The sequence below is a fragment of the Herpailurus yagouaroundi genome, unplaced genomic scaffold (genome assembly GCF_014898765.1).
Source record: "Herpailurus yagouaroundi ecotype Mexico unplaced genomic scaffold, PumYag 210, whole genome shotgun sequence".
Taxonomy (NCBI): domain Eukaryota; kingdom Metazoa; phylum Chordata; class Mammalia; order Carnivora; family Felidae; genus Herpailurus; species Herpailurus yagouaroundi.
Window position 1 is genome coordinate 25557047 of NW_024412441.1, and position 26838 is coordinate 25583884.

Below are 26838 nucleotides of genomic sequence, written 5' to 3' on the forward strand. Positions count from 1 at the left end.
AAGAGCACTGCTTTTTCTCCATCTGGTCTGTGCTGCCCAGAGGACACGTGCAGACTCAGACCCTGGGTGAACGCTGAGAGATCTCTCCATGCTGCAGTTAGCATGCTATGCACATTCAGCCCTGCTAGCTTAGCAGTTCTTAATATCCACTCATCAAATTACATGTACCAACCTGGTTGTTTTCAGATTTTTCCTCTAAATTCTGCAGTATTTTTCTTCTTCTTTTACTTTGAGAGAGAGAGAGACAGACAGACAGAGAGAGGAAGGCCGAGTCGGGGAGGGGCATAGAGGGAGGGAGAGAATCCTGAGCAGACTCCTTGCTGTCCGCACCGATCCCAACTCGGGGCTTGAACTCATGAACTGTGAGATCATGACCTGAGCTGAAATCGAGAGTTGGATGCTTAACCGACTGAGCCACCCTGGTGCCCCCCTACAGTATTTTTCTTAGCAATTCAATAATACACATGCAAAGCAGAAAGCCAATCTTTAGAACTACAAGTGGGTTTCAATATTTTATTAAAATAGCATATATTTAACCACTGTTAACCAAGAATACGTTAACTTTGTCCCCCCCACCCCCACCCCAAATACGCAGCACAACACAGTAGTGATTTCGAATATCCTTGATCGTGATAACCAACAGAAGTATTTCAAAGTCCAGTTTGCAACTAAAAACGAGACCTTGGAAAAATTCTGAATTAAAAGAAACATAAAGCCTTCAAACAGAATTCTTTTATCTGCCTGAGGAATAAATGCCGGTGTGCCACCCAACTGACAACACTGCTTAAGTTTGCTTTTTTTTTTCCTTTATGCATAGTACAACGTCTCATTTATAAGTACCCACTTTTATAAATAAAATTGGCATTTTCACCCCATTTAATGTTCCTTTTCAGCTTCACAAAGAAACCAGTAAATAAAACTGTCAACGACAGTCACAACATATGCTCTCGTAGCAAGATAAAAAACGTGAAAATACGCAAAGATGCATCTACGCTATTTTACATAAAAAGACAGATTTTAAAAAGTGCAAGGCAAAATTTGCAGTTTTTGGAGGGGAGTTTTTAGGCACATCCATTTCTTTAAAGCAAGCTTCAGAATGAAATTCCAGTTTGTTCTTCATGACACCTGTTTTAAGTCTTTCCTTTAAAAAAAAAAAAAAGAAGAAGAAGAAGAAGAAAAGAAAAAAAATACATCCCATCAAGTGTGAAACAGGGAGTCTCCCGTCCCAAGAAGTGAGGTTTTCAGTTATGGCGTGTCCGTCCTTTTTTTATCCTTGCGGGCTTTGGTTTGGGGATGTATTGATTATTTGCCTGGTACTCAAGTTCTTTGCGGAAGTAGTGGATAGCTTTGTTTAAACCTTCCTCCAGCGGGACCTGTTTAAAGAGAAAGAGAACAGGAGACAAAGTCACTGTCAAGAAACAGCCTACCTTCCTGGGGAAGCAGGAAGGAAGTGGTGACATGGGGTCTGCCCTCTGGAGGCACACTCACAGCACCGTGCCACCACCCTGGATGCTGCTTTCACGGATTCAGCCACGTGCGTGTGCAAGTTTACAAGAGCAGGCTGCATCGTGGGCTCCCATTTCCTCCCGTAACCGAAGACAACATATGAAAGGAGAAGCCACGTAATAGCCTGGAGAAAACCCTACATCTTGTCTGCCCAACCACGCCAGCGCCCAAGAAAACCACCACGGGCCTTTGTCAACAGGGCAGCGTCGGGCCCGCGCACTCACCACGGGCTCCCATGCCAGCATCATCTTCGCTTTTCTGATGTCAGGTTTTCTTTTCTGTGGGTCATCCTGGGCTTCGGAGAGAAACTGAATCTCACTTCCACTTCCTGAATTGTTGCAGAAAAAAGAAAGGTAAGAGAATCACAAACCACTCTGGGTGTGACTTCTGCTATACGCCTCAAAGCAAAATCCCATCTGTGCAGTGAATAAGGGAGCACATCGCAGAACACATTTCTCACGGAGTCACTGAGCCACGTGAGGAACTGTACCTCTGGTCCTACGAGAGCTTGGTGAGAGGCGGTTACTCTGCCTCCACAGGCCTGAGAGGAAGGACAGGGCCTGTTCTAGCTACCAGCTCCAGGGCAGACCAGCCACCATTAGCGAACATAGCAGGCATGCCCACAGGGTCCGACTCCGAAGTAAGTAAAAATGGTGAATGGGGAGCGTGGTCATCTGTGATGCCGATGGCGCCAGTGAGCCACATCTGAGGCATTCATGTGCCGCAGGAGCGCCTCGCTGGAATTGGGCTGGCTGTCAACTCGTTTAACCAAGTAGAGTGCAGGAGGAAAGACCATGGGCCAGTCCCGGGCTGATGCCTTATGGAAGACCTGACTATTTATTCACCTGCAGGTGTGAGCTCTGAGCCAACACATAAGCTGTTCAGCTGCCCTGCTGGGGAGATCACATGCAGAAGGACAGAGAACCTGGCTTGTCCCGCATCCTAGCAGGGCCCCTTCCCTGCTGGCCAGCAGAATGAAGCCACAGCAGGGGCCAATGGCAAGACCTGCAGAAGAAACCCCCAGCGGAGGCCAGCCCCGATCACAGATTCGTGAACAAATAGGATGGTTGTTGTTTTAAGCCTCTGCAGTTTGGGCTGGTGTACTTACTACTCAGCCTTTCACAGAACCACAGAAGATCTTGTCAAAATGCAGATTCTTATCCAGAAGACATGGGTGGTGTGTGTGATTCTCCACTTCTAACAAGTATCCCATGGGCCCCACTTGGGGTAGAGGTTCTGAATGGTCTAGATCCCAGACAAGCTGTTATCTGAGTACATCCCTTCCCTACTTGGGTAGAGATGGGCAGACCCAGAGTGGGAAGGCAGGGGGAATAGAGCTAGGGGAGGCGACTGGGGCTGTGAGATCCTGCAATTTACGTCTGAGGAAGGTCAGCTCCCGTCCTGTACAACTGTCTGGAGCTGATTAGAACATGCTGGTAGATGACAGCCCCATGCCAGGAAGGACAGCCCTGAAGAATCAGCACACCTAAGTGTGGGGTCTGAACAGGCAAGGCACTTCAGAACATCCTATGTTAGGCTTACCCCAGGTCTAACCACTCCAATCTAGTTGTGTCTTGACTCAAATTTCTCGATCAACTATGGAAAACAGACACCCCCTACGAGCCAGACTTCCCAGAGCTCCAGTAAGCGTGCCGAAGTGAGGACAGGCTTGCCCAGTGCACACTTGCAGCCCGAGGGCTGGCTGAAGAAACACGAGCTTCTTACAGCTTTTAGAGTACGCCCTTGACTGGGGCTACTCCCAGTGTCTACGCTGCCTCCAGTGGGTGATGGCCAGGTTGGCCAGAGCTGTAAAGAGCTTGAAATCGCCAACAGGTTCTGTCAGAAACATGCAAGCTGGTGTCGCTCCCTCTTGGACCGCCAAAATCCCCTTCTCGTCACTGTCAGTGATGACTGTTTGGACACCAAACAATCGTCACCTGTGCAGCGTTCCACCAGAACCGTGTCTTGAGCCCTGGGAACAAGCGCTTCCTCCTGCTCCACCCCGACCTGCTGACGCAGCTGTGACCACAACCCATCTCCTTTCCCACGCCCCTTCGTCTTTATCTTCCCATTACTTAATTAAAGAATCAGAAAACAATTAAGTGTTCCTGATAAAGTTCTGCTTTTTATCCAATGCAATTAGCTTGTATTAATTACACATTTTTTAGTCAAGGTGTTATTAACTGATAGCGTGAGTGCTGCCAATTTCACTCAGCACGGTGTTTGTCCTACTTACCAACAAGGTTTTTAATTAACTGAGCAAATTCTAGGATTGTGTGTTCTTCTGGGTTCCCCTAAGGAAGAAACGGTTGCTGATTAGAAGTGTAATCCCAACAGCAGAGATCTCTACCACTCAAACTGCATGTAGATCTTCAAAGCATCCACAGGCTAACTCTGGCATCTTAGAAAGTCACCAGGCTCCTGCCTCTTCCTGTTTCATCAGGTGCTTAACTGATCGGGATGCTGACTAATCCCTCCAGCAAAGTACTAAATTGTACCCAGTACTGCTTTTGTCCTCCAGACTTTCTGTTAACAAGAACACCCCTCAGCTAGGTCAAGAGCATCTAACAAGGACATACACGTTACCTGGCCTAGAAGACCAGGACAATTTCCGTATCTAACGTTACTATAACTGCGTTGTCACTTTGCATAAAAGTTTGGTGCTGCAAATTAGCTCTCCTAAGACAATATAGTTCCCTCTGGATGCACTGTGTTAACAACTTCAGTAATAATGGATTTGCAAACTTGCACAAGGAAGCTGTAACAGAAATGAAATGCACTCACAGATGAGGGCTCTGGGCAAGCCAGAGGGAAAGACTCGATGTGGTTTATAAAGTGAGCTTGCTTTTGGGGGCTTTAAGGAAAATCATTTTCTCCTTTTTCTTCCCTCACACATGACAGCAGCCACTGTCCTTCTTCCTTTCCTATTCCTGCTACTATCTATCTATCTATCTATCTATCTATCTATCTATCTATCTACCTATCTATCTATCACCTATCTATCTATCATCTACCTATCTATCTATCATCTATCTATCTATCTATCTATCTATCTATCTATCTATCTATCTAGAGTGCACACGCACAAGCAGGGATGGGGGGTGGAGAGAGAGAGAGGGAGAGAGGGAGAGAATTCTAAGCAGGCTCTGTGCTGTCAGCGCAGAGTCCGACCCAGGGCTCGAACCCACAAACCATGAAATCATGACCTGAGCTGAAAGAGTTGGACGCTTAACCAACTGAGCCACCCAGGTGCCCCCCAATTCTGCTACTTTTATTTGCCACCTCCTCTCCATCATAAGAGACCACCATCAAGTTTGGCAATTTCATATCCTAAATACGCTGAACTCCCAGCTTCCTGGTCTGGTCGAAGCTAGAAGGAAAGAGAGGCAGGAAGGGACCCTGGTCTTATATATGAGCACAAAGGAAGGACTAATTAGCAGAGTGGAGTGATAGGAACTTGGGAGGGAGGGGCCCTGTCTGTGTCAGGACTACTGGCAGACATTTTTCAGACTTCAGGGAAGACAGGTTTCTATAAGAGATGGGAGTTCCCAAATGGCCCTGTGCAAAGCCACATAACCCCCAGAAAAAAAGAAGGAAGGAGCCGGGTATCTAAGACAAGATCAGTTACTTTAGGAGGGCGATAACTGACAACATGCACATTTTAAAGGGTCTGGAGCAAAAACCCAGCATGAGGGTGGCATGGCCTTTAAAGTATCAGGTAAGCAAATGCTCAAAAGACACTGAGGCTCACAAGACGTGTCTCATTCTATTTTTAACTTCACATTTCTTCAAAAGTGCATGAAGGTAGCCCTACGTAGGCCCTCGCAGCAACTGGCCCCCATGATCGGTCAACAGCCAGACGAGGGAGTGACGACTCCATGTCTCCTATTTGGTCAGAATTCCCTCCAAACTCAGGGAGACAGGAACTCTACAGCTTGACTGCTGGTTACAAAGAAAAGTACAAGGAAAGGTTTTTGAGGGAAGTGGTTTCAAGAAATAAGCAGGCATGACCACTCCTGTGCAGGAAGCAGGAAGAGGTGGTTTGGGAGAAGCACCTGAAACAGACTCCAAGTCTTGTCAAGGTAAGGCCATGGCTCCACAGAAGCTACTGTCAGGGGCCATAGGCAGAACATCTTGAATGATGGACAGTATACACTGGACAAGATGGAATGAGGGTGCCTGGGGGTGGTCAGTTGGTTAAAGTGTCCAACTTCGGCTCAGGTCATGATTTGACGGTTTATGGGTTCGAGCCCCATGTTGGGCTCTGTGCTGACAGCTCAGAGCCTGGAGCCTGCTTCAGATTTTGTATCTCCCTCTCTGCCCCTCCCCTGTGCGCGCGCGCTCTCTCTCTCTCTCTCTCAAAAATAAACATTGAAAAAAAATTAAACAAGATGGAATGAAGCCATTCAGAAGACAGTAAGCAAGAGGGTAGGGGGACTCCAGACATGAATATGAACTCTGGCTGAGAGCTGGGGAGGAGACTCAGAGGGTCTGACCTTGCCCTCCAAATCCTTGGAAAGCTACCACACTGTAGAGCCATTAGACTAGCTGTGAATGGCCCCCATGCTGGGAAGTAAGGCCAGTGGGTAGCTCACAGATACCAAGATTATAGTTCCAAATATAAGGAAACTCTTCCTGCCAGTGAGAACTGGCCAGAGACAGAATGAAGTGCTCTGAAGGGAAGCACGTTCACCAAGCAGAAAACCGTGGGGCAAAACCACCTTCTGATCCCTCCAACAGAGAGACTCTGGGACCATGGGAAGCAACAAAGGTGCTCGGGGCAGTCAGTTGAACTACAGATGTGATCAGAAACTGGGAGACTTTAACAACTTCTGTGATCTCTCACTTAAAAATGTCTTACAGAGAGTACATTTATTATGTCAAACAACGGAGAAAGGAATGCACAGAAAAAAATGTCCATCTACAGCCACAAAGGCTGTCACACATTTTTAGACCCAGGCCATTCAGGATGACAGAGGTGGGTGAGTGTTGTTGTTGTTTTATTAAAAAAATTTTTTTTAACATTTACTTTTGAGAAATAGAGTGTGAGCGGGAGAGGAGCAGACAGAGAGGGAGACACAGAATCTGAAGCAGGCTCTAGGCTCTGAGCTGTCATGACAGCACACAGCACGCCTCTGGGCTCGAACCCATAAACTGTCAGATCATGACCTGAGCCGAAGGCAGACGCTTAACTGACTGAGCCACCCAGGCGCCCCACGAAGGTGGGTGAGCGTTTATCATGCCATTCATCCATGCCTTGCAGACATTTTACTCCTTTGCAAACTCTTACTTTGTTTTGTGTTTATTTTTTCCTCTGTCATTCAGCAGGCAATACACACGTATGGCCTACGTGTGCTGCTGGGAAATAGCACAGCCTGCTGCCCTGCATGGTTTTATAAAAGCACGGAACTCTAACATGACCTGGGGGGCATGGAAGGGGCGGACGTACTCACCAGGTTGACGGGGCTGCTGACGTTGCTGTTCATGAGAGCCACGAGGCCATTCACCAGATCGCTGGAAAAGACGGGAAGGCAGGGTCAGGCGTCGCCTGCTATAGTGCCCAGGTGCCCTGCAGACCCACCCCATCTCCCGGAAGAAAACCAAAACCCAAATGGAAAACCAACAGTCAAAAGCAAAATCCTGCAAATCAGCAGCGTTGAGAATGCTGTACTCATGGATGATGACATGATGTCTGGGATTCGCTGTCAGTGTGTGGGGGACAGACGGCTAAACACGATGGAAGCTGACTGATGGGCCTACGTGCTCTACTTCTGTATATTTCTGGAACACTTCAACGATTAAGCGATAAAAATAAAATAGGCGTACACCCCAAAAGATGGTGTTTCTACAGCTTCTGATGAAAAGTCCATGTTTAATGTGAACCATGTAGCTGGTCCATGTGAAAAAGCAATGATTCAAAAAAAAAAAATAAAAGACCCACTGAAATGAGAGCACTCCAGTATGTAATTCTCATACTGGCAAATCACAGATAAAGCCAAACAATGCAGGTTGAAATAAACCGGACCACTGCTGCCGCCCCTCAAACTTCACTTTGCCACCTCCCCCCGCCCCACCCCCCCAGACTCCTCGCATGGAACGGTCAGGGGATCTGGATGTTTCAGATGGATCGTGACCGACTGGGCCATGAAGGTGAAGAGAAGTAAGCAAACTTTCGCTTACCAAGGTTTGGTTCTTATTTTCAGAGGCTTTAAAGTGTGGCTCTGTTAAAAAAAAGTTACTTCGTAAAAATGACACCTCACTGTGGCACACAAGCACTTGTTCTACGTCTATTTTCATCGGCTGTGCTGCTCAGGAGATGTTTAAAGTTCTGCTCTGGTGATCCAAAGGCAGTCTATGTTGAAACCTTCCCCTCCTCCTCTGTCATTACCAGCAAGGAGCAGGTTGCCAGGGTCAATTTCCAAAAGAAAACCTGTTTTTGCTTTCCTTTTCATTGGGGGAAAAAAAAATCTGGGGGGTGGGATATTTAGCAAACTATTTTCTGAATTTTTGTCTCTGACGATTGAGTATTTTATGTGAACATGCCTCAAGTCCGTTCCACTCTCATAGGTCAAGCACAAATACAAGTAACTGCTGACTTTGGATGACTTTTCTAGAAACTGACAAAAAGTCACTTCATCACGATGGCAGTAATTATATTACATCACAACACGTCTCTCATGGCATCGGCCACTACATAACTCGTAAGAAGACGTTAAAAGCTGCCATTCCGTAGCATCCACAATCATTTTTTGAACTGAAGTGGGGTGGGGAGGGAGGGCCCGCATTAAACTGGAAGGCAACGGACTCGTGCAGTCATCCTCGTGGCAGGGACACGCATCTTTTATGTAATAAGCTGGCAACTTTTAAGGTCAAAATTGCATAGATCACACTTTTAACCTGAAGCTCTTTGAAAGTGTCATTTTGACAAAGTGACTTTAAAAAAAAAAAAAAAAAAAAAAAAGCATGACTTTCTGGTGTGAATGAGGCCGTAACCTGACCGTGAAAACATCAGACCCAGTCATGCCAAGATGTGAATGTGTATGGTATGATCACCTGGACCTCAGAAACCATGAAATGTCGCTTCAGGGCAACTGTGGATTTTGGAAAGTTAACTTAGTACAGTAAGCACAGACTCAGACGTTGCACATTTTTAACTGCAAAGTAAACAAATTCTCAGTTTCTAAAAAACAGCTTGGTAAAAAATAGCAAAACTGTAAGTTATCTGCCTCAGCGGGGTCTTGAATAACAAAAATTGGAAGTCAGGAGAGCTGTTTGCCCGAGCTTGCTACAGCCATCGGAGCACACACCGTGGGCACGTTTGGTCCTGAGCTGGCATGGTGTCGGTATGTGCACCATTGAATTCTTAAAATATTTTAATCACTGGCAGAAGAGGTATAAGGCTATTTTAAATGAATTTTGTATCTGCTGCCTTTGAAATAATGAGCATGGCGAAAAAATCCAGTTCTAACTGCTCTGTTACTGCACAGTCTCAATGACAGTTCACGAGCTGTCACCGCTGGAGACGTTTGGGGGCCACCGGTGAGGTGGCTCCAGGAAATGCCAGGAACTGCAGGACTCCCTCACAATGTGCACAGACTGGGGGTGGGTGAAGGCAGGTGGGATGAAAGTGTGTTATTAGGAAAGATGGTGCTCGATACCCAGAGGTCCAATTAAGATGGTCCGGATACAGAAATGTAGCATGATGAATTTTCTCTGAGCACATGGTTCCTGGGGGTAAGTGCTTTGAAATGAAAACAATCCTGAAGGAGTGGCTGCTGCAAATTTCCTGGTTAAATCCTTCTTAAGAGTATCTGGGCAACAAAATGTACCAGTTATATTTTACTCCCAGGCTTTGTGTCCTGCTCGGCAAGACACTCAAGGCCAGGGAGGAAAAAAAAAACAAAAACAAAAAAAAACAAAGAAACAAAACCAACCACTGACCGTGATGTATGTTTATTCATAGCTTTCTTTTAGACTAAATGTGAAAATTAACAAATACTTTCGGGGGAAAAAAAAAAATCTATGGTAGTTGTTTTTATTTTTGTTTAAAAGACTTTTTTTTTCTCCTAGAAGTTCTATTTTTCAAAGAGACTTCCACCCAGGACTCTCACATAATCAGACAAAAGTCTATGTGGTTGCTCTGGCCAAGATGGCCCAGACCTGTGCCCGCCACCCCCCCCCCCACCCCCATCACCGCTGTAGCACCCCTGGGATGGCCTCGGGACACACCAGCAATAGCATTTTCCGAATGACAGGCATCCCAGGGTATTTGCATTGAAAAGTGAAAAATACAGGGTACCCAGATGCAGAGCTGGATTTTACGAGGATTTAGGATATCAGAAACTAATAAAGAACTCATAGTAACCATGTCATGTGGGAAAATATTTTGGTATATCCAACTGTTTATAAAGTACTCTCTTCCCAGAACCCAAGCTGAATGTCACCAACTGAACTGACAAGAAAACTAGACATGTGAGGATTAACAAGAAAACGATAAAAATTACCACGTGAGACTATTCAACAAAGTTCTCAAATGTATTTTTTTCCGTTCCAGCATAAAATCTGACATGAGGACAGTCTACCTTATCTTTCCCTTAATGAGGACAGTCTCACCCGCCCCAGAAAGCCACATTTCAAATGGGTCTGATTTCAGCACCTGTAGGTTTGCTGGATGATTAAGGCCATCTCTCCAATTGGTGTGAACCGGAAATCAAGTCGCCCTCAGAACTGGGCAAGTTTCCCTATGAAACACTAGGTGGCAGTAAAAGATTAGCACATGAGTCATAAAAGTCTGGGACTTACTTGCAAAAAAAAAAAATTAAAGATTTTAAACGTGGGGTTTGAACTCGCAACACCGAGGTCAAGAGTCACATGTTCCACCAACAGACCCAGGCAGGCGCCCCTAGAATTTTAGCTTTTAAACAGAGAACCCCAAGGGCTTTCCATCTGAAAATTAAAACGGACTTTTAACCGAGCCACAACAGAGATGTGAAAATAATTAACGTATAAAACAGACACAGGCTGTTTGGGCCGCACCACCACTGCCGGAAGCGGCCCAGCTGCCTTACCTGACGTACTGGAACGCTCTCGTCTGCGACCCGGATCCGTACACCTAGGAGGAAAGCAACAGTCAGGCTGCCCGAGAAAACCACACTGCAATGGGAAAATGGGGTTCCTGAGAACTCCAGGGGCACAGACTGACCTCAGAACTGACAGCGGAGGGGCAGTGATGCGACAACTCATTCTGTACTTCAAAATAATGCCCCAACGCGAGAACGTGCACATACACACGTGTCAAGTCTGTCCCCCAGAGTCGGCAGCAGGAGTTGCTTCTACTGCGGTCTTGTGATGGGTCATGGATTATGTTGGGTTCTGGGGCCTCTGCGTCCAGCAGGGTGACGGACACACATAAGCAGTGAGCAGTACATGTAACAGTCCACCCCGACTGCCCATCAGAACAGCTGGTGCTCAGTCAGACCAGTCACAGAATCTCTGGGGAGGAGGCGGCAGGCACCTCGGTATGTTTGCAACCAGTTCCCCAGGCGATCCTAATGTGCAGCCAAGTTTGAGAACCACCCAGGAAACTCTGGATAGGAGACAGAGGTGGCGGGAGAGAGGAAGGGGAGGGCTTCAACGCTCCATTTGTGTCCCCTGCATATCGTCATGTCTCCGGGCCTTCACTCGGTTCCTTTCCTCCACCGCTACAGACCCCCGTGTCTAAACGTCCCCTCCTTGTGACACTTCTCTGGCTCGTTCTCCAGGCCAGAATGAACAACTCTGCCCTTGATGCTCAGCCATTCACACCGTTCCTCTAGACTCTCTCCGCCACTCACACCAGCTTCCTAGGCTGTGGGCTCCTGGGCACAGGCGCCGTGTCTGACTCACCCGTTCCCTGCTGTAGCACACACCACCCGTGCTCCACGAACATGTGCTCCACAAGTAACCTTGTAATAAGCTCTGAAGTTTATAACCGCTTAGAATGAAGAGATGGACACAGAAGGCTCTTTGAAGCACCCCCTACAGTCACAGAGAAGGAAGGAGCCACAGGGCTTTTGTTTGCCTGCTTGCGGTGGGAAGGTGGCAGCGGGGAGGACGAACCGCCTTCTGGGACAGCCTGATTTCCAAGCCGGAACAGAACAACACCGGCGCCTCCTGCCACAGGCCACCTGATGCCAAAGAGGAGCCGGAGGCCAAGAGCCCCACAGTCCACACTAGCCTCCTGGCCTTGCTTCTCAACAGGGCTATGCAGGGCTCGGGCCGCCGGACTGGAGAGGCAAATGGGAAGGGACAGGTAAAGGGAGAAAAGCATGCCTCACAGGCACCTGCCTTTTTCTTTCTTTAAAAGGTTTATAGAAGGCTGCTTGTCTTACCTGAATAAACATTTGCATATACCAACATCAAAGGGGCATCAGATTGACCTACTGGGGCGAAGGCCCTCCCAGCGAGAAAAGCCCAGGGAACTGATTTAGGGAGCCTTCTGTCTACAAGACACAAAACATCGAAGAAAGAGGAGTGCACCTCTCAGAAGCAGACCCACCCTTTCCGGGCAGTTCTGCCTGAACCCAAAGCCTTGGTCTTGCTGGCCCTTCTGCTACATTTGGGCAAGTCAGAAAGGAAGCCTTGGGCCCAGTAAGTAGGAAGTAGAATTGGGAGTGGGGGAGAGTCATCCACTACTGCAATGCTGGCTCGTCCCCCTTGGAAATTCACCTCCATCCGAGGGGTCCTGCAGGTGTGACGCCCGTAGTATTTTTCGTACAACCTCATTACAGATGGGGTCATGGAAGCTCAGAGCGCTGCAGTGACTGGCATCCAGGAGAGCAAAGTCTACCCTGACTCCAAGTCCGGGGATCTTTTTCCTACCCCACCGCATCAGTAATTTCAGAATGGCCTGTAGCTTCAGCTGTCAGCGATGGCCTACCAGTTGGCACTGAGCCATTCTCCCATCTCGTTATAATGTGATCCGATTTAGACGACCCCCCTCAACCCGAGTGACCGCATCCTTGATGCATAGGTTTACAGATGTGAAAGCTGTACTGTTGGTTGTCGGCCATGTACCTGCCGCTCCTGGCTTGCGGAGTCAACACGGAGGGTGCAGACACTCCTCTCTGCCTGCACCTTCCCACTGCCCCTGGTCAGGTCCCTGCGACAGCGGGTCAGGTGGTCTGCTGCCACGTGCCGGCAACATGCACAGAAGCCCACTGCACGTGCAGAGCAGCAACGGCCTTCAACGTGCCTGGCTGCAGGCATGGTCTCTACTCCCACGAGCCCTCCGTCCCCCTGACGGGACCCAGTGCCGCGGGCTGGCTGAGCCAGAGCCAGGGGCAGGTTAAGTGGGCTGCCAGCGTTAGGACTCTGAAGAATCACACCACACGCCTTCTCAACAATAGGAGTTAAGAGAATCGTGATGGTGACGGTCGCAAAACGTCGTAAACCCAGAGGGAAAACTCAAGCAAGCTGCGTCTGTTGAGTGTTTCGCACAGTGGCCTTGTTCAGAGGGCCCTCCCAGATGGGGCAGGGACGACCAGAGGCCAGGATGTCCTTAGGCACACCTCCCCAGCTGTAGGCACCTGAGTTGGCAGAGGCGGGGCTCAGTCTGTCTCCTTGAGACCCAGAGACAAAAGCCCCTCAGCAGCACCCCCACCGCAGACACCTTCCACTGAGGTCCCACTTGATGTCCAAGTGGGGTAGCAACTGGCCCTCGGAAAAGTCCCTGTTACAGAAGGAGGCAATGGAAGGACCCCTATGCCCAGGCTGTGGCAGGAATGCAAGGATCCCGGGGACCCCCACACACAACTCTCCTGGATCCTGTCGATGATCGACTTTGAAGATGTGCTCCAGTGTGTGCACTTAGTTCAAATGCACTGTGAGCGGTGCCCCCGGACCCTTCTTCCCTTGCATCCTTATAAAGTCCTATTGGATTTAAGTTTCTGTAGAGTCTCGTATCCTTCATCTCTGCTTTGGTTTAAATCTGTCTCCCTATATACATCCCCAGTATTTATTAATACGATGACCTTGAATTCCTGTGTGTACAATTCACTGTGTGCAACGTGAAGAAATAAAGAAAGGGTGCACGTGTGAGAGAGAAGATGCTATGTGCCCCTCTCCCCAGCAAATACACCCACCCTGACCTCAGAGCACCCGGAGCCCTGCACACCCCCTGGCCCAACCATAAGGCACACCAGGGTAGGCACCAAATCTCACCCACAGTCCTGACAACAAGCAGATAAGCAACAAATGCTACAACATGAACAACCCAGGGCCTGGGGAGTATGGCACAGCTCCCACGTCTGCCTAGTTTTCCTCTACGAGAAGACAGCAGGGCTTTTAGCAGCTCTGGCTTTGCTTCATGGAATGAGAGAAGAGCAAGGAGATTCAGGGTCCTGCTCGGTCTGGTAACGAGGGCTATGTGCAGGTCAAAGCAGAATGGAGATTCAGGAATTCCCAAAAGGGAGAGGTAAGCCAGTGGGCAGGGAGGCAGCCAAGAGGACAAGGAGCAGCACTACCAGGGAGCATCACAGGGGAGGGGGAGGAGCATACTGAACACTGCAGGGGAGCACCACAGGGGAGCACATTGGGGGAACGCAGCAAACGTGGGGGGCATGAGGAGCACTGTGGGGCGATGGGGGTCATGGGGAGGACAGCCAGGGAGCATGGGGAGCTCTATGTAGCGAGCATAGAGAGTAGCACAGGAAGCACTGCAGGGGAGCACAGAGAGCATGGTGGTCATGAGGAACACGCAGGAGTATAGCGAGCTCTGCAGGGGAGCACTAGGGGGAGCACGAAGAGCACCACAAGGAGCTTGTCAGAGAGGATAAGGAACACGGGGGGTGGTGGGCGAGGTGTGAGGAACCCTGCGGGGCAGCATGGGGTGCATGCATCACCCCAAACCCCACTGCTGTGCCTCGTGCCTCTGTCAACGAAGGCCCCAAATCAGAGAGCACTTCCGATACTACACTGTGGATACAAACAGTGTATAAATAAAATGCAGACTTTGGTCTCAGAAGTAGGGTTTCTCCAAAATTTCCCTTTAGAAAAACAGCAAGAGTTTTTAAAAGATACAGACTGTGACTCAAACCCCAATTCTTACACATCCAGAAAAAATCAATGTCATCTGCAAGTTGGAATAAATCACAGGAAGGTGGCAAGACAGAATTAAACCCCACTGTAAACGTGTGTATAGGTCACATGTGAGCGAGCAAGTGCTTAAACTGAATGAACTCAAGTCTCTTCAAAATAAACTTAATAAGCTAGCCCTCCTCAAACCATACTCAACTATTTTCTAAACTTTCTGAACTGGATTGCAGGATTTTCTGAGCTTCTGTGTGCTCAAGCTAGACAGAACAGAGCTTCTGTGCGTGACTCACAGAACTCAGCAAAATATTCCGAGTCACCCTAACAGAGGTCTATGACTCAAGGCGGGGACAGGTCCAAAGAATGGTATTTGCCCAGAGATAAGATAACAAAAGACTTCAGGGAAATAGCAGCTGGAAGGCGGGTGACCACAGTAACCCAGCTTGGAAAAGGGAAGGCAAGATACTAAGCTGCTACAAATGAGATCTTTAGTCTTAGAAAGAACTTGCTGGCAATGAACAGGAAGGGAAAGGATGGTTGTACCTCCTCATTAAGCAAAGTGTTCCCCAAGATGGGCTGGACAGAGAGTCATGACACATGACCTCCTCCTCCAACACTTCTCCACAGAGCCATCTGATGAAAGAAGAGAGGCTATCTCAACGGGGCAGCAAAGGACGAAAAGTTTAGCGACTCCATCAAATCACTACAGGGAAATAGAATGCTGTGTGACAGGAGGGACCAGACACTTCTGAAAAGCCTCCCTGAGGACTCCTGCCACCAGAGGCGCCTAGAAAAGATGGAACGTGGCGTGTTTTGGACTCGTCGCAGTCCTGCTCGGCACCAGTCGTCCTGCTGCCGGGTCCCTGGCACAGAAGCTCTGGTGGCGAGGAGACAACACATGAGTTACTACCACCATCTGCCCACAATAGGTGCTTTCTTGGGCGGGCGAGGACTAGCTTCCCACCTGACACTTGGAGCACTGGCTGCAGCCCAGAAGGCAATCAGTCAAGAAGCTGTTTCTCAGAAAGCTTTTAACAGTTTGCTCTGCAAACAAAGCAGCTCTGATCTCGGTGTGAAGATAGTCAGGGAGGGCAGTGGCTAAAAAAGCTCCGGGAGTGTCCCTGAGGGTGAGGAATTCTCAACCAAGCAGCTGGACTTGAGGGGTCCCCGTGCAGGAACCCGGGGGGGCCCAAACAGCAGGCAGAAGGGGAACACGGAGGAGAGGAAGCTTAGCTTTCAGTAACACTGAGACCACTACTTCCAGAACAAGCCCCAGAGCCCTTGTGCTCATCACAAAGGCAAGCAGCCACTATAAACCCAATCGTTAGCTTGACCAGCACTCATCACACGCCTCCTGGGCACCAGGCACTCTTCTGGCAGCTGGGGACTCGGCCATGAATGAAACTAGTTCCCGATTCCAGAGCTGACACTCGAGAGGGGATTGGTGGCTGGAAAAATAATACTTCAGTCAGTGATCAGTGCAAGGAAAACAACAGAAAGCATGGTTAGGAGGGAAGAGTGGCAGGTGGGTGTCATTACATATAGAATGGTCCAGATGAGAGGATGATTGAACAGGGAGATGCCTGGAAGGAACGTGCTCCCTGGAAAGGTAGAAGCAAAAAGCTGGGTTGCAGAGCAGTGGGGCAAAAAGCTGGGGTATGCAGGGAGGCCCGTGAATCACGCTCTCAGCAGGTGAAAGCTCTCGAGCTTCTACTTACCTTTAAAGGCTCCCCTGGCTGCTGGGCAGAGAGCCCCCGACAGGGAGAATGGCTGGAAGGCCAGGGCAATAAACTGGGAGTGTGTGGCATGAGGGCCAGGGGCAGTGACAGAAGAGGTAGACGGGGCCGGATTCTGGATCTCTCTAGGGCAAGACCACCAGGCTGTGGTCAGGAGAGGAGCCAGGGTGTCCACGGCATGGCCATCTGCAGGCCCCGAGGCTTGGAGCCAGCAGCTGGTAAGTGGGAGGGGGGAGCAGGTGTGTGACACCCTGAGAAAGGGTTTGGATTCACCTCTCTCCCGCATGTGTGCAGCAAAAGTCACCCACAACATGTGTCTTGCCCTGGATCAGGGGGCACATCATCTTGTAACAGGCTCAGCGTTTTGTTCTGAATAGGCAGTGGTGTAGCCAACCTAGCCAAGAAGAAATAGGAGCACCACAGGGAACAGCGATCGAGAGCAGAGGCTCTGGCTCAGACTGGCAGCCACTGTCTGGCCACATAAGCTTGGGCAATTCCTCTAACCTCCATGCTTCGGTCTTCCCAGCTGGACAGTGGGCTAATAGAACCTGCGCCCCATACATCTGTCGTGAGCACTGAGTGACTTAATGGAGCTTCAGTCTCCCCATCTGGACAACAGGCTAATAGAATCTGCGTCCCCCACATCTGTCGTGAGCACTGAGTGACTTAACGGATGCAAACGTCACTGAATAGGAGACGGTAAATTTACTCTATTGAGAGACAGATGGATGGATACGTATGTACACAGAGCTGTAACGTTCCCCCCGGAATCCACTCAGCTGATAAGCAAACCATCCTGCAGTTTTCAGAGTAACCAGACCCTTATCTACCCTGGATGTCCACCAAACACTGAGCCTGAAAGGACGCAGAGGCTACAGGGCTGGAAGATGTGAGGCAGACAGGAGGGAGGAGGAGGAGGAGGAGGAGGAGGAGGAGGGATAAAGGAGGCAGGAGGGCAGAGGAACAGGAAGAGGAGAGGAAGAGAGAACTGAGGATTGAGCAAAACCAAAGAAAACCATCTGAACTGAATCAGCAAACCCCACATAGAGCAGGCGAGAGCCACTCCTCCCCGAGGTGGCGACAGGGGGTGGTGATGAGCCCCTTGTGTGACATCCTGATGCCACAGGGGTGTCTGAGGGCATGGGGCCGCTGGTGCTCACCTGTACTCTACGCTTGAACCACTGACCCCAAACCACCAGGGTCCTGAAGCCTCCCAGGTTGAGTGCAACCAGCAGAGGGCGTATGGGCGTCACCGTGACAACTGCCAAGACTTGCCCCAGACACCTCACTTAGCAACCTGAGGGTCACTGAGGACACACACAGCCCTGGCTACAGCCGGAGGGCCAGAACAATGTCCAGAAAGGTGGTTGCTGGCAGGCTGGTGCGGCCAGACATATCCCAGGGCCCGAGCAGCATGGACCAGGCCGTAGCCCGCACACTAGACTATCTGTGCGCCTGGAGAACAAGCCCACCAGGTTCTGCTGCTCCTCTTCTGGGTTCTAGCCCCGTGCCTTCCCTCCTCGTCACTAAGGGCAGCAGGATGTGCCCCGCGCAAAACGACAACTGTGGGAAAGTTATTCCCTGGACCAAGAGGCACTGCTCCTTTGTCACTTGCTGGCAGACTGCCAACTTTTTCTGCCCCCAACCCGAGGCCCGCACAAACCGTGAGCGGCTCGCCCTGTAGCGCCTGCAGGATGAAGTTGCTGACGACCCGGCCGTCGTTCATGTGCATGCGTGGCCCAAAGGTGTTGAAGATCCTGGCCACCCGCACTTCCACGCCTTCCTGGAACAGCAGAAGAGGACGTGAGATGCAGTTCACTTCGTGCTTCTGGAGCCCAGCCCGTAAAGGAAGTCTGAAAATGTCTGGCTTTTTGCTCCCAGATGAGAGTGGTTTTCTGGTTCGGTCTACATGATGCATTCGTTAACAAATATGAGGACTGCACACAGTTATACCAAACTCAAATGTGTCCCCGATCCCACTATCAGGCCACTGGCATCAACCCTCTGCCAGAAAACCTGCGAGGTAGCTAATCAGTACATGGGGAAAACATGTTTGGAGAAAAAATTTTTCCCAGCAAATAAATATCTATTTCCCAAATAGGACCATGCCATGCATAGTCCTTTATAATCTTCTTCACACAGTGTTTCCTGCAGGTTTACTAGTCAATAGTGATTTAAATGTCAATGAATGTTTAATAGCTGATTTGAAGAAAAACAAGCAAATACTTTATCCTGGAAAAGAAGGGACATACGGGTATTCTTTTGAAGAGCCACGCTGTCTTACACTCCCAATCTGGTCCACTGGAAAACTTGTTTTAGTGAAAACCTAAAGACAATCTGGCACCCCCCGTAGGTTGGTATCTAAAAGACCTGGAAAGATACATGCCAACATTATTTAGAATGGCTGTCTCTACATGGTCGGATTACAGGTGCTCACTTTCCTCTACGTGTTTAAATCTTTCTATTTTTGTTCCAATAAATATGTATTACTTCTTTTTTATAGTAAGACAAATTTTTTTTAATTTTATTTTTTATTTTTTAAAATGTACATCCAAATTAGTTACCATATAGTGAAACAATGATTTCATGAGTAGATTCCCCATTTAGCCCATCCCCCTCCCACAACCCTTCTCATAACCCTCAGTTTGTTCTCTATATTTATGAGTCTCTTCTGTTTTGTTCCCCTCCCTGTTTTTATTATTATTTTTGTTTCCCTTCCCTTACGTTCAACTGTTTTGTCTCTTAAAGTCCTCATATGAGCGAAGTCATATGATTTTTGTCTTTCTCTGATTAATTTCACTTAGCATAATACCCTCCAGTTCCATCCACGTAGTTGCAAATGGGAAGATTTCATTCTTTTTGATTGCCGAGTAATACTCCATTGTCTATAATATACCACATTTTTTAAACCATTCATCCGTCGATGGACATTTGGGCTCTTTCCATACTTTGGCTATTGTTGATAGTGCTGCTATAATCATGGGAAATATGTAGTACTTTTGTAATCAAGAAAAGTATATTTTCAAATCTATAATCAGGAAAGTTTTTTTTTTAATGTTTTTATTGACTTCTGAGAGAGAGAGAGAGAGAGAAAGAGAGAGAGACAGAGAGAGAGAGCAAGCGCATGAATGGGGGAGGGGCACAGAGAGAGGGAGACACAGAATCTGAAGCAGGCTCCAGGCTCTGAGCTGTCAGCACAGAGTCTGATGCAGGGCTCGAACTCACAAGCGGTGAGATCATTACCTGAGCCGAAGTTGGATGCTTAACCAACTGAGCCACCCGGGTGCCCCCAGGAAAGTACATTTTTAAACCCCAAAAGGCTTCTCTAAACTATCTCACGCAATTCTTAATTTCACAGGCTACTTTTTCATGAATCAAAAAGTTAAATGTTTTGGGGCGCCTGAGGGGCTCAGTTGTTTAAGTGTCTGACTCGATTTCTGCTCAGGTTATGCTCTCATGGTCAGTAGATCAAGCCCCATATCAGGCTCTGCGCTGGATGTGCAGCCTGCTTGAGATTTTCCCTCTGGCCCTCCCCTGTGCATGTGCTCATGTGTGCTCTCGCTCTCTCTCAAAAAAAAGTTAAATGTTTGCATTACACCCGGAATTAGTGAACTTCCACAGCATCTGTGTCTCTAATTTGTTTCACCCATTAGACTACAGATACGTATTTTCCAGGCATCTGAGGACAGGCAGGATGGCAGCGTGAGGCCCAGGGGCTCATGTGCCCTCCAACTCCACTTGTTCTCACTGAGCTGCACCATATACTTTGGAGAGAACAGTACGTACCTCACAGGGGGATCATAAAAAGGAAGCCGGTCCTGCATAACCCTTGGCACGGGCCTGGCAGCCAAAAGCAGTAGCTGCTATTGTGTTTACTTGACCAGAAAGTTCTTATCTTTTCTAATTCTACTGCCTCAGATCTGGCACAGGCTAGGAGCCAATGGACCCTCAGCTAACCGGGCTGATTATGCACAGACTTCACCACCACTGGAATGACTGAGACGTGATGAGCTACAGTGTCCCAAGGGCCCATGAGGTCTCCCTGTGGCTGGAACCACCTGGCTGGCCACCTCTGCTCATGGCAGCCTTATCTCTGTCCCAGTTGCTAGACAAACATTAGCAATTTTATGGGCACCAAGATGTGAAACTGTTGGGAAGCATGGATCCAGCAAACAGCTCACTTCTAGAAACCAGAAGGCTACATTTTTGCTAGGGCCTCCCAGCAATACATTATAATGCTCACATGAGCTACTCAGAGTTTTAGGATTAAGGTATGAGCTCTAATTCTAGGTCCATGAATAAATCATTCTTTTCTGTACTGAACCAGAGAATATTTCCAAAATGGGGTGAGGGGGAGAAAGAAGCAGAGATGTTGACCTCAGTAGAAAAGAACTCAAAAAGTAGCCACTTGCATTTAATTGTTAAGATGAGGAAAGATCAGAAGTGGATGAATATGACATTATTCTAGAAGAAGACTGGAAAAGCCTCAGCAAATTTACAAGAGACAAACCCATGTGCCCAGCAGGGGGAAGCTTGTGGGCTATGTAAGGTTTGCAACAAATCAGATGCTTTCATCCTCTGGACTTTATCCTCTGGAACAACCTTCCAGAACAAGGCCTTATAAAAGCCGCATTCTGAAGACATGAACTGACCAAGATGTAAAGGAGCCTGTTTTTATGGTTTTCCCATTTGGGTTATAAACTTAGGTGCTACAGGACAATGCCTCTGGATAGGTGTGGTTACCAGGATAGCCACCTCACCTTTCTGAGAATTCCAGCTCTCAAACATGAAATCAATAGCTCGCAAATGAAATCAACATAAACCCAAGGCTCATGCAACATAAGACCCGCTCTCCTCTCATGCAGTGGCTCTGAAGTTTGCATACTGCCTCCCAGGACACAAAGGCCACCCCCATTCTGCACGCACAGTCTAACAGCCCTCATCCCCTGCGATCCTGCAGGGCCCTTGCATGACAGGGTGGACAGTCAACAGATACTGACACGGCTGCTTACGGTGGCAGCCTGGTGGGTGGACACGTACACACCTTGGAGGAAGGTATAATTACTCCCCATCTCACACTTGAGGAAAGGGCCAGTGTCTGACACAAAGCCTACTTCCCTGGGTGAAACCCCAGAAGGTGCCTACAGGCTGCAATGCCTTTTCGGGGAGACCCTCCCCTGAAGGACCAATGAGCAAACGCATGCACAAACTCCTAACTCATATTCAACCTTCCGTCTGCCAGGGACAGAGTCGTGGTGACTACCGTGCTGGTGCGTGACTTTCCACCATGGCATGTTGCAGGATCTCTGCACACGCACACGCGTGTGTGCACACACACACCAGTGACCCGGAAAAGGAACTGCCGAGTATTTCAGAATGGCTGGGTTTCACTGTGTCCGTGGTTGTCCTGGGTGGGGATCAGGAGTCATTCACTTAGGACTTCGAGCATCAGGAAGTTTTTATCAAGCATTAGGGTGACTCCTCCAAGTTTGAGACACAGCAACACAAAACCAGTGGAAACCTAAGAGAAGACAATGCTCGGGGTGCCACCCGAGTGAGCACATGTAAGCACACACAGGTAAAGAACACGTGGCTTGCTTTGATAACTGGGCTTTGGAAACCGTGGCCAGGCTGCAGTAATACACAACCCCAGATGGTAAGCTGGCATCAGAAGGTCTCTTCCCCTATTTCTAGGGCCCAAGAAGGGTGAAGGGTTTGGTAGGCAGGCCTGACTGATCAACCAGTGGTAACTCAAGAGATACAGTGAGGGAACAAAGACTCCTCCCTCCCCAAATATCTCCAGAGGACAGAAATGCTGCCAGCAGGGATTAAATGAGCTCTCCCTCAAAAGCTCTCTTTTAAAATGCAATCATTGCTTGGCAACTACTGTCGCCAGCTACTGAACAACACAGCATGATCACAGTCACTGTCTTCGCCGATGGCAGGTGCCGGAGGACAGAACACAGAAGCCCTGCTTCGGGAGAGCAGGTGCCGACCAAGAGCTGACCATCTGCCACCCACTCCGCGGTTGTGGGAAGCCTGCTCAGAAGGCAGGGATGGGGACAGAAGAAACAAGAAGTGCTCCTGGGTATGACGGGCCTGACTCTGTGATGCTTCCATAATCCTCCTGACACCGCTGGGAGAAGTGCACTCACGTCCCCAAAGCAATAGGATCATGAGGTCCTGAACAGTGACCTGGGTAATTCCCCTACGACCTCTCCTAAATGCATCCTGAAGAGGTCTGCAGGCCGTTACAGAACACAGAGCAGTCTTGCCGTGCAGGGTTCTCCAAAGTGCTAAAAAGTTCCAATTCGCTCTCAGTGGTGGCGGAGGGAGGAGGACACACAAGGTCAGGGGCCGCTAGCTACGTGTCTGCCTGGCAATCACCCTCAACAGCCCTGCTTTGGTCTTAACAATCAGCCCAGAGTGTTCGCTGTGCAGCGCATGGTGAAGCCAGGAGGGGTAAGTACTACTCTGCCAGTTTCCAGCTGGGACTTGTGGGGTGTGGAGGGCCAGGTGCTCAGCGAGTAAGCCGCGGAGCCAGGAGACAGGACAAGGCTGGCACTGGGCAACTCCAGGCCACGAGTCTTAACCCCTATAGGTGAATACTACCTTCAAACATTTGACTTATAAGCTGCTTGCTGAATATATATTTTTCAAACTAAAACATATATACCAACTATGTAATTTTTTAAAAGTACCCTGGGGTGCCTCAGTGGCTCAGTCGGTTAAGTGTCCGGCTTCAGCTCAGGTCATGATCTCACAGTTCGTGAGTTCAAGCCCCACATCAGACTCTGTGCTGACAGCTCAGAGCCTAGAGCCTGCTTCAGATTCTGTGTCTCCCTCTCTTTCTGCCCCTCCCCCGCTCACATTCTGTGTGTGTCTCTCTCTCAAGAATAAATATTAAAAAAAATTAAAACAAAAAAGTACCCTGATGTCAGAAAATAAAACAAAACCCAAAAGGCCACTGGATTAGATGATTTCTGAGTTTTCAGTCTTTCTGCTTGGCCAATCTATGGTTTTATGAATGGTGGCTTGTTTTGCAGACCCAGTCCTGTAGGTGGGCCACAGACCCCAGAGAGTCAGACTCACGTGGGGCCGTGAGCTCAAATGCACACCAACCACTGACCACAGCGAGTGGACAAGTCCCCACATTTGAGGTCCCCAGATTCATCCAAGTGCACAAAGAACGCAGACCTTAATTCCTCCCTGACAAGTTCAAAGGACAGGTTTCCCCTGGGATCCAGAAGTAGAGCGTTTCTATGAAACCCTTCATAAGCTGGGAAGACATAAAACAAAGAAGCAATTACCATGAATTTATATGGGAAAATTTTTGAGCGTTCCCGGACTCTAAAAGTAACCTCTCTTTGCCTTTTCTGATACCCAAGGACACACCTTGCTAACATGAACAGAATAAACCGAGACAAAGCCCAGATGGTCCCGGACACAGGTCAAGGCTCTGGCACCTGGCGCGATGCTGAGATGCTGTGTGTGGCTTCTGGGTAAGGCGCTCGGGGAGGGTGGGAGGGTGGGGGGAGGGCTCACAGCCTCTGTAACGGCTCGCTGAAAAACCAACCCTGAATGCTATTTTTGCCTTTCACGTGTTTTTGTAAAGGTGACGATCCTGTTTGGGTTCCATCTCATTCCACCCCCTGGAAGAAGACTCATGGGAGCTTCTCCTGTAAAGGATGTGTTCTGAAACGTGTACGTGTGATAGATTTTTCTGGGAAGTCAGGTTCTATTTAGAATATGTTAGCATATTTCCATACATGAAAACAAACTCAGGATTCTGAGAATCTTTTGGAAAAGGGAAAATCGTCCTTTAGCTCTTTAGAAAAAGATCTCTAAAATCTTTAGACCAAGATTATCCATGCCTCTTTTCATCTTGATTATATTCTCCATCCTTATCCATTGGATTTATTCAGAGTAAGATACAACCACATACCATATGGGGTCTTCCCAATGAAGTGACAACTGACACTTCAGAGGCGATGTGTCATGTAAAAAAAAAAAAAAAGAGTTTAAGTTATTGAAATAACTAAGTAAAGATATGCCAAAGGATGATGGTTTATCCTTCTTTCTGGTCATTCTTTTTTCATCTGTTTCCAGACAGCGTAAATTGTACACCTGAAGCTTTGAATGTATCTTGCTATCTTGAAAGGCTGAATTTATAACTATAAACTGGCACAGTTCCTTGGTGGTTAACCTCATTGCTCTATCAGCGGCTGGTCATCCCAGAGCAATGCCGTGTGGACTGCCGGCCCGGGTGTCCTCACTGAGTGCGTGTGCTTCAGGGCAGCGCCGACGCCCGTGGACTCAGAGCTGCACCTTCTCTCGCCCAGCCAAGCTTCCTCACCCGCAATGCCCCACCGGGACCACCAGGAAAGGGCCAAGGAGCATGCGCTGCCACCAGTGTGGATCCTGACTCCACTTACAGGCGGGGGAGCTAAGAACAAGTTTTGTAGCCCACCTTCCCATCTGGAAAATGGGCCACCCACCCCTACCTCCAAGGCGTCATGAGAATGAGGGGATATTAAACAGGCTACGCCCTACAGGCTGAGCCCTAACAGAGGCCAGCACACCGGAGGCCCTCACAGCCCACAGGGTCCGGCTGCTCTGCGCCACCCAGAACAGGCCTGCAGGGCGTACCCCCAGAACTGCGGGGCACTGAACTGAGCACTTAGGGTCCACACGGCTACATCCACTAACGAAGCACAAGCAGCAGCAAAGTCAGAGTTCTGAAAATCAGTCACTTGGGAGTGAGAACCCCAAAGATGGTCTGATTTGCCCCAGACCAGGCCACACCCCGAGGGGCCAACCCCATGTGGACAGGAAGTGTCCGACCTACTCTTTCTGGGAGCTAATGTAATAATCCCGAGTAAAAGATTTTACTTGGGTCCTAAACGTTTACATCCTTCACAGTCTTCACATGGCGGAGTTTATTTTATTTGTTTTGTCCTTATTTTTATCTCTGGATGGGACTACGGGTAACAATTTTTCTTCCTTCCTGCTCATCTGTGTTTTCTTATTTTCTATTCCTGGCCCTGCATCCTGCCAGAGCAGGAACACAAAACACTTTTCGACTGCAGGAAATGCACCAATGTTTCTCTCCTCCTCTTCAGCATGGATTCAGACTAAGGTGGGAGAGAGAAGCTGCAGGGAGCCCAGTTGTGGACCCATGGCTCTCCCTGCAAGGAAGCAGAGTTATTTGTAAGGCAAATAGTAGTGGGGTGAAGGTGGGAAGCCCATGCTGTGCCTTCTTCACAGGCCTCTCAGAACTCGGGCAAGGCCAGTGACCTCCGCCCCAGTGCACAGCCCTTGGCTGTGCTGTCCACACATCAAGAGGCATGACCTCTACTTGTCTGCTGTGTGGCCACCAGAACCAGACATGACCCTGCCACCCAGAGGCACGGCCACTCCCTGACCTAATGGCTACCCCACAGGAGCAGGAGCAGTGCTACGGCGGAAGGCGGTTGAATCACATCTGCTTATGAGTCCCAACTCACCACAAGGGGCATGTGCTATTTCCAGATGACAGTGACTGTAACACTCACCCCAACACGAGTCCTTGGACAGGTGTGCTAAACAATGTGATGAGTCTGGACAAGTCTACAGGCCACTAGGTGCTGTCAGCCGAGACCCCAAGCTTCTCAAAAGCACAGAGCCTTTCTTCCACAAGGCATTCTCAGACCTAGTACCAGGACATAGTTCCCACAGGTAGAGCCCCTGGTGTTCCAGTGAGAAGCACACGATTAACTTGACCATGGATGTGACTTTTCCATCCACACAACACTCGTCTGCTGGGGCCTTCGGTGTGTGAAGCACATCCCAGACATTCCACGGTAAAGGCATCATTCAAGTGAGGGACTGTCCTTCACCAGGACAGGCCCTGCAATGCAGGGACACCCTCTTGACAGGGCTCTTATCAGGGACACTTAGGCACAGACCAACTGTACACACAAAGGGCTTCTAATGGGAACATGAGTTTACAGTTTTCTTTTTTTTTTTTCAAGGTGAGTAATGTCTCTTTTTTTTTTCCCCTATTTATTTATTTATTTATTTATTTATGTATTTATTTATTTATTTTTATTTATATATGAAATTTATTGTCAAATTGGTTTCCATACAACACCCGGTGCTCATCCCAAAAGGTGCCCTCCTCAATACCCATCACCCACCCTCTCCTCCCTCCCACCCCCCATCAACCCTTAGTTTGTTCTCAGTTCTCAACAGTCTCTTATGCTTTGGCTCTCTCCCACTCTAACCTCTTTTTTTTTTTTCCTTCCCCTCCCCCCATGGGTTCCTGTTAAGTTTCTCAGGATCCACATAAGAGTGAAACCATATGGTATCTATCTTTCTCTGTATGGCTTATTTCACTTAGCATCACACTCTCCAGTTCCATCCACGTTGCTACAAAAGGCCATATTTCATTTTTTCTCATTGCCACGTAGTATTCCATAGTGTATATAAACCACAATTTCTTTATCCATTCATCAGTTGATGGACATTTAGGCTCTTTCCATAA

The 26838-nt window shown here is 48.7% G+C and overlaps 1 protein-coding gene and 1 long non-coding RNA gene across 3 annotated transcripts in view; one reads left to right on the top strand and one right to left on the bottom strand.

Annotated features, from left to right (window-relative positions):
• Positions 1 to 805: 805 nt before the first annotated feature.
• UXS1 (UDP-glucuronate decarboxylase 1) overlaps positions 806 to 26838 on the bottom strand; it is a 102779-nt gene continuing 76746 nt past the window's right edge. For both annotated transcript variants that reach the window (XM_040454136.1, XM_040454137.1), the window contains exons 10-15: positions 17977 to 18096; positions 10575 to 10618; positions 6960 to 7020; positions 3743 to 3800; positions 1731 to 1834; positions 806 to 1373 (exon numbers count right to left, since the gene is read on the bottom strand). In XM_040454136.1, the coding sequence (XP_040310070.1) occupies positions 1242 to 1373; positions 1731 to 1834; positions 3743 to 3800; positions 6960 to 7020; positions 10575 to 10618; positions 17977 to 18096 (519 nt within the window). In that variant the 3' untranslated portion in view covers positions 806 to 1241. The remainder of the gene's footprint in view (positions 1374 to 1730; positions 1835 to 3742; positions 3801 to 6959; positions 7021 to 10574; positions 10619 to 17976; positions 18097 to 26838) is intronic.
• On the top strand, positions 22664 to 24039 carry LOC121016471 (uncharacterized). Its single transcript, XR_005784302.1, has 3 exons — positions 22664 to 22775; positions 23702 to 23815; positions 23929 to 24039. It is a non-coding gene; the product is annotated as an uncharacterized LOC121016471 (long non-coding RNA).